Here is a 19,673-nt window from a genome sequence, read left to right on the forward strand (position 1 = left end):
AACTATTCGCTTGTATTTGGGGCATCTACGTTGTGCGACTTCTACACTTTCAATAGCCCTTCGGATAGCGCCTAGAGTTGACCATCTAAAATCGTGCTGTCTGGGGAAGAACCCGCCAGCTTCATTGATTGCCGCTTTCCAGTCTAGCTTTAAGTAGTCTTTGATGGAGCTTCCTGGTGTGTCGAGCATGCACAGTGGGCGGTATGCCGATGGCAAGCTGAGATCCCCATTTTCCCTTGCTGATTAGGGCATGTCGTTGTGTCTTCTAAATTTCAGGGAATATTCCAGCTACGAGGCAGGCTTTGTACATGTTTAAGAGCACTACGGATCATTCTGCGGCGATTGTTTTGAGTATTTCTGCTGGAATCGTGTCGTGGCCGTGCGATTTGTTAGTTTTGAGTTTGCCAGCGGCCCGTTGCAGTTCCTCGAGAGTTTAATACGGGAGATTTTCGAAAGTCTTATAGCTTGCTCTGGTTCACTGACTCTTTTTTCGTGTGTGGGAAAGAGTGTGTTAATGATGTCATTCATTTTGACAGCGTTTAAGTCAGGTGTCTTGTTTCGAGCTCTAAGTTTCTTCATAACTATTTTATACCTGAGTCACCAGGCATTTTTGTTAACATCTTCGCAAAGTTACTGCAATTTTTCCTTTTTGCTTGCCTCGATGTCATGCTTAAGCTCCTTTTTCGACATCTTCGGGTCAGCTCCTCTGCGCCTAGATCTCGTGTATGATCTGCAAAAACGAAGAGATGTGAATCTACGTTAACTGATATTTTCTGTCCACTATTAAATATGTATTAGAGGAAATTAGCGGATCTTAGCCTTTTAATTGAAGGCTGGATACGGGAAAATAAAAACTCTGAATAATCGGTTGTCCAATCTGTCGAATCTGACAAATGATCAATAGAATATCAAAATACACCTACGTATTAAATATCATTCGGATATCTCAAAAATGGACGAAGAAACTTTTATAATCTCTCAAAGACAAACTTCGCCGTAAAAATCGCTGGTTCGAAACTAGTTTAGACCCATATATTTTTGCAGCATATGCAATTTTTTCCGTTTTTTTGACTAACTGTAAATCAATTCGCTCTAATGTCTACATATGTATGTCTATATATTTGTATGACGATGGGCAAAATATCATTTTAAATGTTCGGCAAAGATTGTGGTAGTGTATACATACAGACATATACACGTATGCATGTAACTGTTTATTGTGGCGCGAATGACGTCCGAACGAATATCACGTGCCATTAGACAAATTTACTGCTATTGAATGAATGAGTAGACGATTGAATGAAGAAAAGAATGAACCATTAAATAGTCAATTTATAGAACGATTGTTGAAAGTAGCCGACGGCGCTAAATGGATATTATATTTTTAGTTTGTTTATTTTTATTATTATTTGTAGAAGTAACTGGAAATTTCTGAGCGTGAAATCACTTCATATTACTAATTTTTATTATACACAATACATCAAATTAACAGTTATTAACATACTCACATACTTGGCTCCATTTCTTAAGGCTTTAACCTTGCTTGAGGGTATTCTTTGCCATTTTTAAAAATAACTTATTTGCGAACACTCCTACAAATTTAATTTCGAATTCGTTGCACCTAGGCGAAATGATAAACTTTTGTGGTCGGAAGCTTTGCAGAAGCAAGGAGAATACACAATGGCACAGACTGGCGCCATACGTAAGCGGAATTTCGGCTGTCAGACATCAAATTAAACAACCGATAAACAAGCGCAATACAAAAGTCATAAAATCGACTAGCTGAACGTTTAGACGCCAGCTCATACCGTTAAGGGTGGCTAACTATTAACCTTTCGTGTATCGAGCTTAAATTTATTGTTGGCTTTAAAGCGTTTTAGGGCTGCATTAAGTCAATAAAAAATGCTATAAAAGTAGGCTGTGGTAAAGCGTTTTGTGTAAACAAAAATTTAAATAAAAATTTATAAAATTCTCTACTTAAGCAAAGTAATTAATGAGAAGCAATAAATCTTGCCCGTACAAGTATAGTTGTAAAACAATGCGCTGCTAGAAATTATTTATAGAAATTTTAACTTTTTTAGAACTTTTTATATAGAATCTGAAAAACTAAAAATTCTTAACTTAAATGAACAAAACACTTTAACTACAGTTGTACCACAGCAATAATACCCTTCAAAAATACAAAAAAAAGCTTCCTTACAAGAACTTTGGACTCAGTTCGTATGGCAGCCATATCCAATGGTGTTTCGATATGAACAATTTCTTCAGAGATTGCAAATTTTTTATAGAAGCACTTCATTCCGATTCTTTAAATGGTATAATTGCAATGATTTTATCTGAAAGATTTCTTCGCATATTCTTCTTCTTTATTAGTCGAGTTTACAACAGCGCGCCAGTCGTTCTGCCTTTTCGCTGTTTGGCGCCAGTTGGAGATTCAAAGTGTAGTGAGGTCATTCTCCACCTGGTCTTTCCTACGGAGTGGAGATCTTCTTCTTTCACTGCTTCCCCTGGTAGGTACTGAATCGAAAACCTTTAAAGCTGGAGCTTTTTCATCCATTCAGACGGCATGACCTAGCTAGCGTAGCTTCTCTGTCTCTTATTTCGCTGAACTATGTATGTCAATGTCGTCGTATATCTCGTACTACGCATAGTTCCATCGACTGCGACTATGCCATTGGCAATACGCAAAGTACCATAAATCTTCCGCAGAACCCTTCTTACGAAAGCACGTAACGCCGACCCATCAGCTGTCGATGACCATATAGCAGAGCGGGGATGATGAGTGACTGTAGAATTTCGTCAAGGGGACTTTATTTCTCAATTGCCTCCTCAGTCTGAAGTAGCACCTGTTGGCAAGAGTTATTATTTGCTTCGCTTCTTTATCCAGTATGGAAAAAGCAAAACTAACGGCGCGGCTGTTGAGGCCAATGATATCAATAAAATCGGCGTACTCCAGCAGCTGTACATTCTTATAGAAGATTGTACCTTTTCTAAAATATATCTCTCCTATCCGTTGCGGTTTTGTAAATGGTCAGTCAACTTCAGCACGAAAAAATCGGGCGACCGATTTCTGGAATTTCGGAAGGCCCGTTGAGCCTCTCTTGAGAAAAGTATTTTTTAAGATTGGTACAGTAGCCCGATCTAAGCTGGTTCGAAAGGATTTGTCCTACATACATTCTTTAATTTTTTTAGCCTGGAAATCCAATATTTTATAGTCGGTGGTTTTCGGAGTATTCGGTTAGTAGCTCTCACGATTGAAAAAAATGTTTTGGGATATCCTTTAAGTTAGAATGAAGAAATCAATAGAGAGTTGGCTAGCTTAACAATTAACGAGTTGAAGCTACGGTCGGCTTTTTTGAAAAACTCACATACCAGCTGTTCAAATTTGAACCGGACTGGGGTGTTTACTTTATCACAAGTATTTGAGTCCCACAAAGCATTCAGTGAAGGTCATGATCATCATCATCGAAAACTTGCCACAATATTTTACAAAACCGACGAATATTTTTCCTATATTTAAAAATGGCAAAGGAAATGCTTGACAATAAAGCTGAGAGTCCTACGTTCAAACGTGGCGCGACGTGAGTTTATGAATATGACGTCGAACCTGTTGAACAATCTAGCGAAAGGCGCTCCAAGAATGAACCGAAACCGAGAAAAACCAAAATTTGTTGAAGACACTGAAAGTGATTCCAACGAGAGTCACACCGAGGTAGACATAATTTGATGAAGTGTTGGCAAGCATGCCTTAGCTCAGGCGCTTATTTACAGTAAATAAAAATACAGTAATGTATATCCAGTCCGGGTCAGTTTTGATCAGTTGGTATATAGTGCGATTTAATTACTTTCCAAATAGCGAATTTGTTGTTTTTGGCGTGATAGTGGCCTACATTGTTATTTTCACACATATATCTGTAAATAAAAATACAGTAATGTATATGTCAGTCCGGGTCAATTTTGATCAGTTGGTATATAGTGCGATTTAATTTCTTTCCGAATATCGAAAATGTTGTTTTTGGCGTGATAGTTTCTACACGGCCAAATTTTTCAATTCACATATCGCTGTATATATGTATGTACATATGTATTGATATTTTTTATAACCTCACATCAACACGCTTTTAGGCATATTGGAAACTCCCATCCATACCTTGTGTTAATAACCAAATGATCAAAAACTGTATAAATATGTTCCCTATCAACTATTTCCCTATTTTCTCACATTTTATTCGCCGTTTTTTCTTCTTTTTTTCTTCTTTTTTTCAATTGAAATAATATCGCTTTTGAAATTTTACGTTATAAACATTTAAAAATTAACCGTAAATTAGTTCCTTCTTAATACTAGGTATTTCGAAGTTTTGATATCAAAAATATTAATGATTTACAACCGAATTTCTAACGATGTTTAGGCCCACCCAACCGCAGACACACACGCGCACAGATAAGCCACCTACCTGCGCCACCCACTGCCGCCTATTAGATGCCACAACTGCACACAAACAAATGTCAAGTCGTAGAAATTTCTACAAGCAAATGCAATTCATTGCATATGACTTTCAGCTGGGCGTATGGCATGCAAAACAAAGGCGCTGCAACGACGCGTATTATGAAATGTTTGATTGCCACTAAATTGTTACTCATACGTCATGTGGTGCCGGTAGTTGGTTACAAGCGAGCGCATAATTCCACTAATGCGCGCATTTATCTCACTAATGATGGTATACATTTGCATACATTTGATGCCTTTCAACTTGTCGCAGCTGAATCTAATCATATATCTTTATTTTTACTAATTTTTCGTTTTTTTTTTCTTTCTGTGCTCGTTGCAGCTTTGCTAATTACTCGACTACTTTGTAAGCGCATACGGTCGCCCTCCTGTTTGCCTGCCTGCCCGTTAGCCTGCCTACAATTACAAAAAAATAAACAACAACAAACAAACAAGCCACTAATATAAATAGTCAGCAAATAACTACTCAAACAACAAAAGCAACAACAACAAGAAGAAGAACAGCAACCGACTTAGCAGCGTTTCAATCAATTCAATTCAATTCAACCATCAATTCATCTCTATTCATAGCAAAATACTCGACAGTACACTCGAACGCAGTCTGTCGACGTCATCTTCGTCGCTGCCGTCGGCAATTTGTCAACATATTCACACACACACATACACATAAATACATATTTAAGCGCATATACTATTTGTTGTAGTGAAGTGCAGCGGATCTCTATTCTAAATTGATTTGGTGCACCTTTAGCTTCAACAAACGTTAGTCAGTTTCTTCGCGCACAGTTCGTCGTTTAACGTGCAATGGCAACATGGACAACGAGCAGCCACATCAGGAATTAGTCAAGTGCGTTCTGGTCGGTGATACTGCCGTGGGCAAGACGCGTTTAATTTGCGCACGCGCATGCAATAAACATGTTTCGCTGTCACAGTTGCTGTCAACACATGTGCCCACTGTTTGGGCTATCGATCAGTATAGAATCTACAAGGATGTAAGTAAAAAAAAAAAAATATTTACTTTGGCACTATAAATTACGGTTTTTGTAGTTTAACCTTGCGGATTAGACAAAACAATGCAAGGTTTTTAAAATAAAACAACGTAACTGTGTGTTCAGTGGTTTTAAGAAATGCTGAAATAAATTTTTTAAAAGTGGGAACAGTTTTTATGCAGAAGTTTAAAGCACTGCTGTTTGAAAAATGGCTAAACATGATTTGACAATTGAACCATACTGTTTCAGTTGTTTTAAGAAATGCTGAATTAATTTTGTTAAAAGTGGGAACAGTTTTTATAAAGGAATGTATAACACTGGTGTTTGAAAAATTGCATATAGTACTTAGTTTTGATAATTGAAACATGAGAATGACTTACAAAAATTATGGGAACAGTTTGAAAAAATGCTGGAATCAGTTTTTCATTTCTGCCAGTGCAGACTAAGAATGATTAAATAAATTTTTAAAAAGTAAGAGCAGTTGTAAAACATAAATTTTCAAAACAGTGTTTGCAGGAAAGTTCACTGAAATATTGATAATGATTAAACCATAGAATCAGTGCATAAAATGCTGGTAAAAGTTTTTAAACCACTGTTGCTTGTTTGTAGTATTTCTTTAGCATAAAAAGCTAAAGTTTGTGGATGATAATAAAAAAATATTTTATTACAAGTGGGGACAGTTTTTATGAAGAAATTTGTAACACGGCTGTTTGAAAAATCGCTGAAACATAGTTTTGATAATTGAACCAATGGAACAGTTTACAAAAATGTTGAGATTAGTTTTGCAACTAAAAGTTTTTAAAACCACTGCAGCGTTCTTGTAGTATTTTTTATCACAAAAAGTTTAAGTAAATCTGGGAACAGTTAATAAAAATATGGGAAACACTTTAGAGCTCTCGAAGTATTTCTTTGTTAAAGAAGCTTCTTCTTTAAGGTTCTATACTTTTGATATTTATTATACAGTAAAGTATTTACTCTGATCCTTTAATTACTGTAATTTCTAGTTAAGATTAGACAAAAAACTCCAAGGATTTAAAATTAAAACAATATACAAAATGCTCTCAATGGTTTTTAATAAGTATAAAATAATTTTTAGAAAAGTGGAAACAGTTTTTATTCGTAAATTTACAAGAAAGTGTTTGGAAAAAATTCGCCGCCAAATGTTTTGGTGGGAACAGTTTACCAAAATGTTAGGAACAGTTTTTCCAACCATACTCGATGTATTTATTTATCAAAAAAGTTAAAAAGTGCTTAATAACAAAAAATACTATATTTAAAAAGTGTTCTCGAAGAATTTCTTAATCAAAGAAGAGCTTCTTAGTTCACGAAAAAGTTGTTCAAGGAAGTGAAATACTCCTCTTTGTGTTTTTATAAATTCGTATTAAAAAATAACGGTTTCTAATGCAAGTTTACACTTTATAGGTACTGGAACGTTCCTGGGAGGTAGTGGATGGCGTAAACGTATCGTTACGTCTCTGGGACACATTTGGTGATCATGACAAGGATCGTAGATTTGCTTATGGACGGTAAATAAAAAATGTCATACGTTAAATTAATATAAAAATTATTTATAAATGTCATTTACCTCTCTAACTATTCCCATTTCTCTTACGCACCTCTAGATCGGATGTCGTACTACTATGCTTCTCTATTGCCAGCCCCATATCGTTACGCAATTGCAAAGCAATGTGGTATCCGGAGATACGTCGCTTCTGCCCAGATGTGCCTGTCATCTTGGTGGGCTGCAAAAATGATTTGCGTTATATGTATCGTGATGAAACGTATCTCTCGTACTTTGGCGAACGAAGTACCTTCGTACGGTAAATGTTTTGATTTTAAAGCCAGGAACTTATATTAACTAATAATTCAAAACTTCTGAAACAGCGCGGCACTAAAAAGTGACCTCGTCATGCCGGATGAAGCGCGTGCTGTTGCGAAGGAGCTGGGCGTTGCCTATTATGAGACAAGTGTCTTCACATATTTCGGTGTGAATGAAGTATTCGAGAATGCCATACGTTCGGCGTTGATTGCGCGCCGACAGCAACGTTTCTGGATGACGAATTTGAAGAAAGTGCAAAAACCGTTGCTGCAGGCACCATTCCGACCGCCCAAACCGCCACCACCAGAAGTCACCGTAGTGGTGGGCAATTACAGACAAGACATGTACAACATGTTAATTTCACAAACCCACACGGATCTCATACTGGTGGTGGGTGCGAGTAAATTTCCGGTGCATCGGTTTATGCTCGCTGCTGCGTCGAACGTCTTTTATCGGCTACTGAATACAGAGCTAACCGATATGGGTGGTAGAAGTAGTAGTGAATCCAGTATGGTGAGTACGAATGCAGTTCATTGTATTAGGAAGAACTAGTTAAGAGCTCTCATAGCTGAAAAATTCATAAATTTTGCTAGTTTTGTCTAATTGATGGTTAATGCCGAACTAGGAACAGTTCGCTCTTCAAAGAAAAGAGATTAGACGGTTAATATCAATTTATTTAGTATATATATTCCTTTTAATAAACATATTTACGGGAATAATTACTATTTGCGCTAAATGGGAACAGTTTTAGCTTTGAAATATGCTTGCAAATGAGTTAATAGGAATTAAATCAAGTGTTACCAAAGCTATTTTAGTATTTTCCTAAAATTGATGGTTTAGTATCGAACTAGATATACTGAGAACAGTTATCTGCGCTAATAAAATAGGTTGTGTACCTATAATAGTATCTTATTTTGCAAATAGATGCTTTTCATAAATTTATTTAAGAGAATAAGCATTATTTGCGTGAACAGGGAACAATTTTAGTTTTCAAATATGCTCAAAATGAGTTTACAGGAATTAATTAAAGTAGACAAAGGTCTCATAGCTGAAAAATGTATAAAGTTTACCAGTTTCATAAAATTGATGATTTAGTGCGGATCTAGAAAGACTGGGAACAGTTAATTAACTAAGAAAACATGTCAAAAAAAATAATAGTAGTTTGTTTAGCAAAAAGATTTTATTTCGTGCACATATTTACGGGAATAAATATATATATTTTTGGGCTTGACTAGGAACAGTTTTTGCTTAGAACGTTTGAGCAGTTTTTCACTTCAAAGGCAACTTAAAAATACTTTCTGCATTTATTAAACAAAGTTAGAAAATAATAATACGTACTTTGATAATGGGAACAGTTAAAATAATAATTTTCCAATATGACTATAATAGTTTTATTGTTCGAAGTTAATATTGAAATGATAGATAAAAAACTGAGCAAAATTTTCCAAAAAAAAAGTTATTTATTTTGTAAGTAGGAACAGTTTTAGTTTTAAATGATGCTAAAAACTTGTTATCAGTTTTTAATTTGCTTCAAAGACAGCATAAAACCGGTTGCTATGTTAATTTAACATGTTGAGAAAATAAAAATAAGAATATCTGCCACTGGGAACAGTTGATTTAGCAGTTTTACAATATAAATATAACATATTTACAAATTAATATTGCAATGGTATAAAAAATTAGCCATTTTAAACAAAAATATTCAATTTGTATTTACGATAGAATCGAACTGAGAACGATAAATTTATATTTTCATACAAGAACTTTAGTAAAAATGTAACCATTATACATAATTAATCGAGTAATTACAGTTTCGAACGTTGTTCACTTGAATGAGAACAGTTCTAACTAGTAAATATTACTTAATTTTCGGTATTTCCAAACTTCTGCAACATATCAATAACGCCTCTCTCCTCATAGGTGAGTTCCACATTCGGCGAGGCGACCACAGCGGACTTTAACGACGACACTGAGTGTCTTATAAGGCATGAATCGCGTACACAAAGGTATTTATAATTACTACAGACAACCGCTATAATATATACTAAGCATGATTTTCTTGATCTTAGAATGTGGGAACAGCTGAAACGGCGTTCCAGCTATCAGGCCTTACCGCTAATCGAAACCAAAAAGCCCAGTGATCTCTATAAGGACCTGCATCATCCTATATTCCAAAATATACGCTTAGTGCAGATGGAAAATACGCGTGGCATCAACGTAACACAAACAATTGTCACACTGACAAAACTCATAACGCCACAAGCGTTGCAACAGTGTCTGCAATTTATTTATACCGGCACAATTGAAAGAGAATTTCACAATTTGCAGGTAATTTGAAGCTAAGAACACCCAAAGTTGGGTTAGGTTAGATAGCTGATCTAGAGAGAGCGCGAACTTACAAATTAGCAAAACGCTTAGTGGCGAATACAAATTTTCACAGGCGTTTCCTATTCCCGCCTGTGGGATGTCTGAAGGTATGCGCTTCCAAGTGTTTAAGTCATGACCACCCAAACGCGGGACAGACAAGAAGGAAATGTTGAGTTTTTTCCACCTCATCTTCTTCCATACATCTATTGCCTGCTGATAAGATTCACAGCCTAACCGCATGAACGCCATAGGACAATGAACACAACTATGAAGAGGCTAGCTACTAAGGATAAAGATATCAGAAGATCTCTTGCGATCAGTTATCTAGTAGAAGGACACAAGAGGATACGGCTTTACAATTTTCTGCGATTCCGCTATGGCTTGGGATCCATACCAGTCTTATCACAAAGGCACTCGATGCTTAACTATGGTGTCGTAGAGGAACACTTTCGGGGAGAGACCCCACCTTTTGCCAATAGCTCCTCTACATCAGTATAAGTCATTCGATGTCTTCTTGCTCTCTCTTCGATATTCGGCTTCCATGAATGCTTCCTATCCAGGATGAGACGTATATTTTTCACTGTACCGGTTGCAGTCGGATGTCTCCCTTTTGCAGCAGCGGTGCCCCCGGGATCTTGTAGTAACCATCTCGATTTAATTTGGGTACCCACGATCCTCAAGTTTTTTTAAGCAAGTTTTTTACGACCAGAATCCATAGAAAAGTAGAGAGAACTTCACCTTTTGGCGTTCCCATACTCAAATTTCGTCGAGCACGTGCGTTGCGTAATTCCGTTTCAATCACTCTTTCGACCAGATGACTGAAAATGAGGTGTTTGAAGCTTGATTCAACCCTAAAACCGTCTAGAGCTGTTACGATGAATCAAGATAAATATTTTTTATACCCTTCTATGTTATAAAAAATGTGCCTGTGATGGGTATTAAGCTTCGGTGCAACCGAAGTAACCTTTTTTCCAAATTCTTGTTTTACTTATGCTTCATATCCACCTCTTACACACAGGAAGTTAAACAAGCTGCTGATTTCTTAGAACTGCCTCAATTGACTGTATTACTTTCCAAGCCACAAACACTTTTAGCCAGTCTAAATGATGAACCAAATCAACATTTTTGTCTTGTAAGTACGGCGGCGTTATATAAACCGCTTCGTACGATAAACTAACCCTGATATTTTTATCACAGAGCATTAAAGAGAATATGGAGAAGCATTGTATTGGCGATGGCTGTTTCAGTGATGTCACCTTTGAGCTGGATGATGGACAGATGAAGGCACATCGCGCTATATTGGTTGCACGCTGTGATGTTATGCGCGCCATGTTGGCCGGCGACTTTCGTGAGGCGCACTCGAGTGTGGTGAGTAAATGCGCAGTTGTACATATGTAAACAAAAGTATTAAAAATTTGTTCGTATTTTTCGCAGATCGTCTTTCCCGGCGTCACGATTTACACATTTCATAAGTTGCTCTGTTATTTATACACAGATGAAATACCTCCAATATCCGCAGATAAATGTTTGAATCTTTTGGAGTTGGCAAATCGTTTGTGTTTGCCAAGATTATTGAATTTGGTTGAGTGTCGTGTGATTGAAGACTTAACGATGATATCGCAAAATGAAACGAATGAAACGGTCGATCATTGTCTCAAGCTGCTGGAGCCAGTGAAGGTGAGTGTCAATGGCATTGCTTGAGTTTAAATTTAATTTTATTAAAAAAATGAAACTTAAAAAGAAATAATAATAATAATAATAAAATTTAACAAAATAAAAAACAATAAAATTTTACTTTTTTGATTTCTTATTTTTTATTTAATTTTTTTTATTTGAGATACAACATTTATTTTTTAATTTTTAAAACGTTTTTTCTAATACGCAAACGCGAAAAAATTTTAATAAAAAAAAATAATTAAATAAAATAATTAAATAGTAATAATAATAAATTAAATAAAATAAAATATAAAAACATTTTATTTGTTTTTTATTTTTTTTTTTTGTTAAAAAATATTTATTTTTAATTTTTCAATCCGTTATTTGAGATTAATTTTTTTTATCTTCCAATCCGGTGTGTAGGATAAAAAAATGTTTTGTAATTCTTCAATCAGTTATTTGGGATTATAATATTTTATATAATGAGTGTTTTAGTTCAAATATTAGAACACGAAGTACGCGAATGAAAAATTTTATTTCAAATATAATATTTTTTAAACTTTAATTAAAAACTTTTTAAAATGTTAATTCAAAAAAAAAAATTTTCAACTTTTATTCAAAACTTCTTAAATTTTTTTTTAATTCAGTGTTTGGTATTAAAGTGTATTAGAATATTGAGTATGATGGCTCTGTGCGAGTTCTAGTTCAAAATGTTGGAACATAAAGTTCGAAAACGCGAAAATTATAAATTAAAAAAAAATGTTTGCTTTTAAATTTTCATTCAAAACTTGGGTCTAAATTTCTTTTATTTCTCAAACCGGTGTTTGGAAGTACAATTTGTTTTTATTTTTGGAAAACAAAAATTAATTTTAAACCTATTTATGGGATTAGAAATAAAAACAAAAAAAACTTTATTATGTAACTCCTCTAAAAAAAGGTTTTAGGTTTTTAAATCATTTTTTGGCATAAAAAATTCGAAAATTATTTTTAATTAAGATTACAAACTAATAATAATACATTTTTAATTTTAAAAATTTTATTTTGTAACTACTCTAAAAAATTTATTTTTAAACCTGTATTTGGAATTAGAATTTCGAATAACATTTTTGAGTAAATTAACAGAATAAAAATAATTTAATTTAAAAAAATTTATTATATTACTTCTCAACTTGTCTTTTACCTCTATCGCCGGCTTAGCTGCATAATGCCCATCAACTGGCCGAATGGTGTATGTCTTACCTGTGTGTCAATTACAATATAATTTGTAAATACTCACTCAAAGGCCTCAAAGCACTGCATCAGGATAATCAAGAGTATTTACGTGAGCACCGTTGGCCGCCAGTGTGGTATTTAAAGGATTACGATTACTATCAACGCTGCATAAATGAGATGAATAAAGAATTAAAGAATTCACGTCGCGATTCGCGTAGTGATGACGAAGGTTGTCTCTGTTTCACGGGCGGTAAGTGTCAAAGCACTGTTATTAACAACAACAACCAAACTATTTGACTGTGTGCTGTACGAACGAACTGGAAATTGCGACCGTTGCAACAACAGCAACAAAGTGCAGTACTATGAAATGGGCAACAGAGCTAGATAAAAAATAAAAGCAAAAACAATAACAATAAGCAAATAAACATATTATATATGACTGCTGAGACCGCCCATCTGAGTTTTCAACGTTGGTGCCGTGCTCTCAAGCAGCAATAGCAACAATGCGCACATTAGTTGTATATCGAAAATCTTATAAATTCTTTTTATTTTTTTTAACATAGTTTCGTACTGCATTTGCAGGTTATAACTATCGTTTTTAAATTTTCTACTCGCATACTCGTGTAGCTTGGGTTTGTATTTGCCATCGCTCAGTCATTATACTTCCCACTACACAAATGTTTTGTACAATGAAAACTCGCAGTGAATGAAAGCACCATTTTCACACTACCCAAAAGTTGATATGCATACTCATACATACAAAAGTATCTTGTAAAAAAGGCTCATGCTCATTTTAGTTTACTGTTATTAAATTTTGTTTTTTATTTTATTTTATATTATTTTGTTTTATATTATTTTAGTTTATTTTTTGTTTCATTTTTTTTTATTTTTTTTTTATTTCTATTTTCAATTTAAAATTTTAATTACGAAGTCTATTTTTCTAATTTTATTTTTACTTTACTTAATTTATTCGACTTTCGTTCGTTTGAATAACTTTTTGTAGTCAATTATTAATGCTTAATTCTTTTATTTTTTTTTAAATTATTTTCTATATACATATACATACATATATATTATTTTATAATTTTTTGATTTCAATATTTTATTTTTTTATGTTTTACTTTTTTTCTTAATTTATATGTATATATTTTATTATTTTATAACTTTTATAAATTCAATATTTTATTTTTTATAAAAACTGTTTTCTTCAAAAATAATATATAATATATTATAATATATTTTTGAAGTACATTTTTGTTGATTCTTTTTATTAAATTTTTTCTGAATTGATACATATTTATTATTTCTATTAATTTTTGAATATTTGTATTTGAATTTAATATTATAATTTATAATTTTTTTCATGCGAGAGTATAAAAAAGAAAAAGTTTTTTTATATATCAATACATATTATGTTAAAAAAATAATATAGGCTTTTTTTATATACATATTTATTTTTATTTTTCTTTTATTTATATATATACTATAATATATATATATATATATATACATGTTATTGTTGATTATTTTTTGTACATATTACTATATTTATATTTTTTTTTTGAAAATTTTTTAACTTTTGTCTTTTTATTTGAGTTTTATAATTTTTAATTTTTTTATACAATTAAGTTTTTTAATCAAAATCGATTCTACTACATTTTGTCTTGCTTAATTTAATTAATATTTTTCTTAAAAAAAATAGATTTTGCCACATTTTTTCTTACATAATTTAATTAATTTTAATTTTTTCATTTTGTTTATCAGAAATTATTAATCTTTATTATTGCTTTTATTTCAATCCATTTTATTAATTTCATATATCTAATATTATTTTTATAATAATAAATATTTAATAATTATTTTTTATATTCCTTAATTTTTTTGCATTGTATAAGAAAACAAATAATTTAAATTTTGACGCTTTTTCATTTAATTTATTTTTAATATTTTTTTCTTTTTATTTCTTATTTCTTCTATTTTATGATTATAATTTTTTTTCTCATGGCAGACCAAAAATATAAGTCAAATTATGGTTTTGTTATCAAATTTGCTTATTATTTACTAAAATAGATTGCAAATAAAATGTATTTAACAAAAAACAAAATTTTAATATTTGCAAAATAATTAGTTTTTATTTGGTTATTCTGAAATAACTTTTTATTTTTATTTTTTAATTTGCTTATTTTTTTATTTCATTATATTTTTTTTTAATTTTCATATTTTCTTTTAATTTAATTTTTCCATGCTTTTTTTTATAAATTTTACTTTCATTCACTTATTCTCCTTTTTCTTCCATTTGCTTATAATGTGCGCTCTTTCTTGCTTTCGTTACAAATTTATCCCGCTTGACCAACTGTAATTTTACCCCTTCAATTTGAATCTTATTTGCTCTTTGTTGGTCTCTCCAATTTTTTCAACTAACTTTCGTTTGTCACTCACTCGGTTTTATTACTTTCAAATTTTCAAATCATGTCTCAATTTCATAAAAGTCAAGCTAGTCAGAAATCTACCAGCTTGCGGCACTCTACAACCACTCCTCCAAGACCCAAAACGCCGAACACACAAACTCAAGTACATTTCAGACATTTGAAACCTTAACCCAATCATATACATACCAACATACCAACATATATACATACAAACATGCATACATGCATACGGCCACACCCCCCCTGCAAATCATGCACTGTTTTATTAATATTGAAATTTGGACAAAGTGTTCTCTTGGCTATTAGGCAGCAGCAATGGGGGCAAATCGAAGCGTGGCAACGATCCCAATGGCAATGGTGCCGGCACCGCTGAGCATAGCACAACCGATAATCAAATCTTCAATAGCACAGCGAATTCGATGAATCACATTGACTTGGAGGCGGCCGAGGTGGACTTGAATCTCTGACATCCAGCCATCGGGCACAGAAGGTACAACTTATAAATTATTATCGCTTTTACTCATACAACACCCGGCAGGCAATGTCGGTGACCCTAGAAAGTATTTAGCTATAAATGATCAGCGTTACAAGCTGAGTCGATTTAACCAAGTCCGTCTGTCTGTCTACATATGCCCGAACTACTCAATTTTTGAGATATCGTTTTGCCAACGTCTTTTTCTTCAGAAGAAGCTGCTCATATGTCGGAGTCGCCGATATCGGACCACTATCGGACATAGCTGTCATACAAACTGAACGTTCAAAAACAAGTTTTTGTATGGAAAAGTATTTTATTTGATAAGATATCTTCATGAAATTTGCTATAGGCTATTTTCTAAAGTAACGCTACAATCTTCAAAGAAATAGTTCAGATCGGACTACTGTAACATATAGCTGTCATACAAACCGAACTCTCAAAAATAAGTTTTGGTATTGAAAAATATATTATTTGACAAGATATCGACATGAAATTTGGTATAGGCTGTTTTCCAAGGAAATGCTATAATCTCCAAAGGAATAGTTTAGATCGCACTACTGTAGCATATAGCTGCCAAACAAACTGAACGTTCAAAAACAAGTTTTTGTACGGAAAACTATATTGTTTGACAAGATATCGACATGAAATTTGGTATAGCCTATTTTCCAAAAAAATGCTATAATCTCCAAAGAAATAGTTTAGATCGGACTATTATAGCATATAGCTGTCATACAAATTGAACGCTCAAAAACAAGTCTTTGTATGGAAAACTATTTTATTTGACAAAATATTTTCATGAAATTTGGTATAGACTATTTTATAAGGTAACGCTACAATTTCCAAAGAAATAGTTTAGATCAGTCTACTATAGCATATAGCTGCCATACAAATTGTCCGCTAGAAATCGAGTAAAGTTCTTTTTATACCCTTTTATGCTATTAGAAATACACCTGTGAAGGGTATTATAGCTTCGGTTTAGCCGAAGTTAACGCTTTTTCCTGTTTTTAATTAATCACATGTAATTATTTACAGATCACTGCGTTTCATTGTGATTCTGCCCGTGCTGATTTGTTTCATTTGTACAATTTTAAGTATTCTAATACTATTTCAAATTTACACATAACAATACCAAAATTGTTGTAAGCGTAATGCAATTAATGCTGAAAGTATTTTTTCTATTAAATTGTTAAAAGTAATCTAATTACAATCACAATTATAAATTTAAGCTGGAACAATATGGCCATCCGCAATCGGTTATATATACTGTGCATAGGTTAGTTTTAAGCTATGAAGTAAATGCTGTGAAGCATCCAATGATGTTTTCAAACATTTGTGAGAGTCATGCGAGCATGTTTGGATTTGGTGATATATTTCGGTTTGTAAAGCTTGACAGTTTTGACATTTTTGTAACGGATGTTGCGCATTTTGAAGTGTGAACTTGTTGTAATTTGAGCTGTCATCTTGCTTTTCTTAAGAAAAGATGTCTAAAAATACAAAGCAGTTACATTTTTTGAACTGCGTATAATTTTTTTGCGAACAAGGTTGAGGGCTACAGCTGTCGGGATCGGTCAGTTTCGGTTTGTTTAAGAAATCTTTAACTGGACACATTTATGACAGTGCGCGGCCAGCATTATATACCGCAAAGAAAAGTTGCAAAAACAAAAACAATAAAAACAGCTGTAAAACAACAACAAAAACACCAAATAATGCTAGTAAGCATGGGCAACAACAGCAGCTGCAAAAAAAAAACAAAATCAGCATGCAACAAAATACAAATATATGACCAACACAACAAATAACAACAGCAAAAACAAAAGAAAAACAATTTTTATTAAAAAATGTAACAAGCAGCAGAAAAAAGTAAAAACAATTCAACTGGTCTTACGTCTAGCAGTCTGAGCAAGCGAAATTTTTAAATAAACTAACATCAATATTAATTTTTCAGATAAAAATCTTTTTCAAAAACAAGCTATTCAGCAATTTATAACATTTCATTTCCTTGTCTACAACAATGAAATCAATTACTAGAAACACCAGTAAATTATGAGCAATATATACATATACACACATATATATATATGTATGTGAACAGTGAAGCAAAACCACAATACATACATCCACAATATGTACATCCTTACACACAACTTCAAACAGCAAAAATTGAGGGCATACTGCAAGCACACGCCATTGAAAAGAAATTGCAAAGTGGAGAAGCGCTAAAAATAGGGAAACTATTGTCTAGCCATTAGTCATGTAAGCGAAACACAAATTTCTAAGCGAGCAAAGTTAATACACACACCCACTAGGTACATGCTTACATACATAAATATTTATAAAAAATAAAAAAAAAAATAAAAATTATTAATTTAGTAACAAATATGCTAATTATAACTGTATTAAGCATAGTAAGTAAACAAAAAAATAATAGAAAACTAAGTTTAGTGCCAGCCAGCCTAAAACAAAACGGAGCAATTCATAACTTTAGATGCCATAGCATATGTATTTACATATGTACATACATATAAAAAAAAATATTTGCAATTTATAATAAAAGCAAGAAACAGTTGTTAGGGACTGCTAAAATTCCAAGCAGTACTGTTAAAATGTAATAAAATTCGAAAAAGCGCATAAAATGGCTTTGCAGTTACAAAAGTAACAAAAACAACCTTTTGGCTTAAGTTATAAATATTTTTTTTTGTCTTAGTTCGCAAAAAATAAAAAATTATAAATTTTTTTTTTATTAAAAAATGCGCTTAAAAAAGGTTTGCAGGTAAAAGAAAAAAATATATATATTTTTTAAGTTATAAATTATTTTATTTCTTCTTTAACCAAACAAAAATATTTTTTTCGTGGATTGCATACAAAAAAAAACTTCTTCAATTGCTTAAGTGTGTAGTCTTACACAAATATGGAATTTTTTAAGAATAGAAAAATATCCTAAATTATTTTTATTTAAAATTTGAGTAAAAAACTTTCTGGAAAAAAGTTACAAAATGTATTAAAATTAAAAAAATACACTTAAAATTCTTTACAAATAAAATATAACAAAAACAAAATATATATGTATAATATGTACATATACATATACAATATATAAATGATTTGCATATGAAAAAAAAAAATTTTAACTTATAATTTTTTTTCGTTAATCTCATTAAAAATTAATTGTGAAAGATAAATTAATATTTTTTTTAAATTATAATTTTTTTGTCGCTTAAACAAATTAATGTTGCAATTTTTTTTAAATTTTTAGATATACACAAAAAAGTTCTTTCTTTACAGATAAAAAATATCTAAAATAAAATTTGTTTCCTAATTAATTCAAAAAATAATTGTTTAGTAATTTTTTATGCAAACAGAATACTTTTTCTGCTTGCATAAAAAAATTAATGCCGCATTTTTTTTAATGTTTAATTTTACATAAAATTGCTTTTTCTTCACGGATAAAGAAATATCCAAAAAATTATTTTCTAGTATTTTTTCCAAATTAATCCAAAAAAAATTTTTTTAGTAATTTCTTTTGGCTCGCAATAAAAATTTATTTAAAATTTGTGGGTTTACACAAAAAACTTCTTGCTTTACGGTACAAAACAATAAATATTTTTGAAATATTCAAAAAAAATATATTTTTTTAATATCCGAAAAATAATTTTTGTTGAAGTATAAGTATTTTTGTGCGCTCATTTAAAAAAAAAAGTAAGGCTGCAGTTTTCCAAAGCTGTTGAGTTTACACAAAAAAGCGCTTACGCCTAAAATTATACAACACCAACACGACAACACTATAAATAAAACAAAGTTTTTGGTCTGACTTAACCTGAAAGGTTCCTTTTTATTTATAACATTCAAAATATTATATGTGAATAATACATCTAAATAATATAAATACAAATTTTTAGCGAAAAAGATTTTAGTGAACAATTTTGTTACAATTTAGGTATTATATTGTATGTATTTGTTTCCCAATACGAACTCGCGGGCGATGTTCGAAAATACTACAACAATTAGTAAAAAAACATAACTACAGCTTAAAAAAAATTGTCAATAATTTTAGAAATATTTTGAAAAGATAATAAAAAAAATTTCAAAATTTTTTCTAAATATTTTTTTGGTTTTTTAATATTTTAAAATTTTTCAAAATATTTTGAAAAGATTTAAAAAAAAAATTCAGAATTATTTCAAAATTTTTATTTTTATTACATTTGAACTTACATTACAAAAT

The 19,673-nt window shown here is 31.8% G+C and overlaps 1 protein-coding gene across 2 annotated transcripts in view; it reads left to right on the forward strand.

Moving 5' to 3' along the window:
- The window catches only part of LOC126761242 (rho-related BTB domain-containing protein 1), a 44,366-nt gene extending 26,620 nt beyond the window's left edge, over positions 1-17,746 (forward strand). Inside the window, exons 2-13 of one of the 2 annotated variants that reach the window (XM_050477239.1) lie at positions 4,830-5,499; positions 6,919-7,022; positions 7,119-7,316; positions 7,381-7,828; positions 9,236-9,321; positions 9,385-9,643; positions 10,701-10,814; positions 10,880-11,050; positions 11,117-11,359; positions 12,536-12,800; positions 15,268-15,469; positions 16,487-17,746. In XM_050477239.1, the coding sequence (XP_050333196.1) occupies positions 5,320-5,499; positions 6,919-7,022; positions 7,119-7,316; positions 7,381-7,828; positions 9,236-9,321; positions 9,385-9,643; positions 10,701-10,814; positions 10,880-11,050; positions 11,117-11,359; positions 12,536-12,800; positions 15,268-15,446 (2,247 nt within the window). In that variant the 5' untranslated portion in view covers positions 4,830-5,319 and the 3' untranslated portion in view covers positions 15,447-15,469; positions 16,487-17,746. The remainder of the gene's footprint in view (positions 1-4,829; positions 5,500-6,918; positions 7,023-7,118; positions 7,317-7,380; positions 7,829-9,235; positions 9,322-9,384; positions 9,644-10,700; positions 10,815-10,879; positions 11,051-11,116; positions 11,360-12,535; positions 12,801-15,267; positions 15,470-16,486) is intronic. The other variant, XM_050477240.1, reaches the window with a different exon arrangement.
- The last annotated feature ends 1,927 nt before the right edge of the window (positions 17,747-19,673 follow it).

The sequence above is a fragment of the Bactrocera neohumeralis genome, chromosome 6, assembly GCF_024586455.1.
Source record: "Bactrocera neohumeralis isolate Rockhampton chromosome 6, APGP_CSIRO_Bneo_wtdbg2-racon-allhic-juicebox.fasta_v2, whole genome shotgun sequence".
NCBI lineage: Eukaryota > Metazoa > Arthropoda > Insecta > Diptera > Tephritidae > Bactrocera > Bactrocera neohumeralis.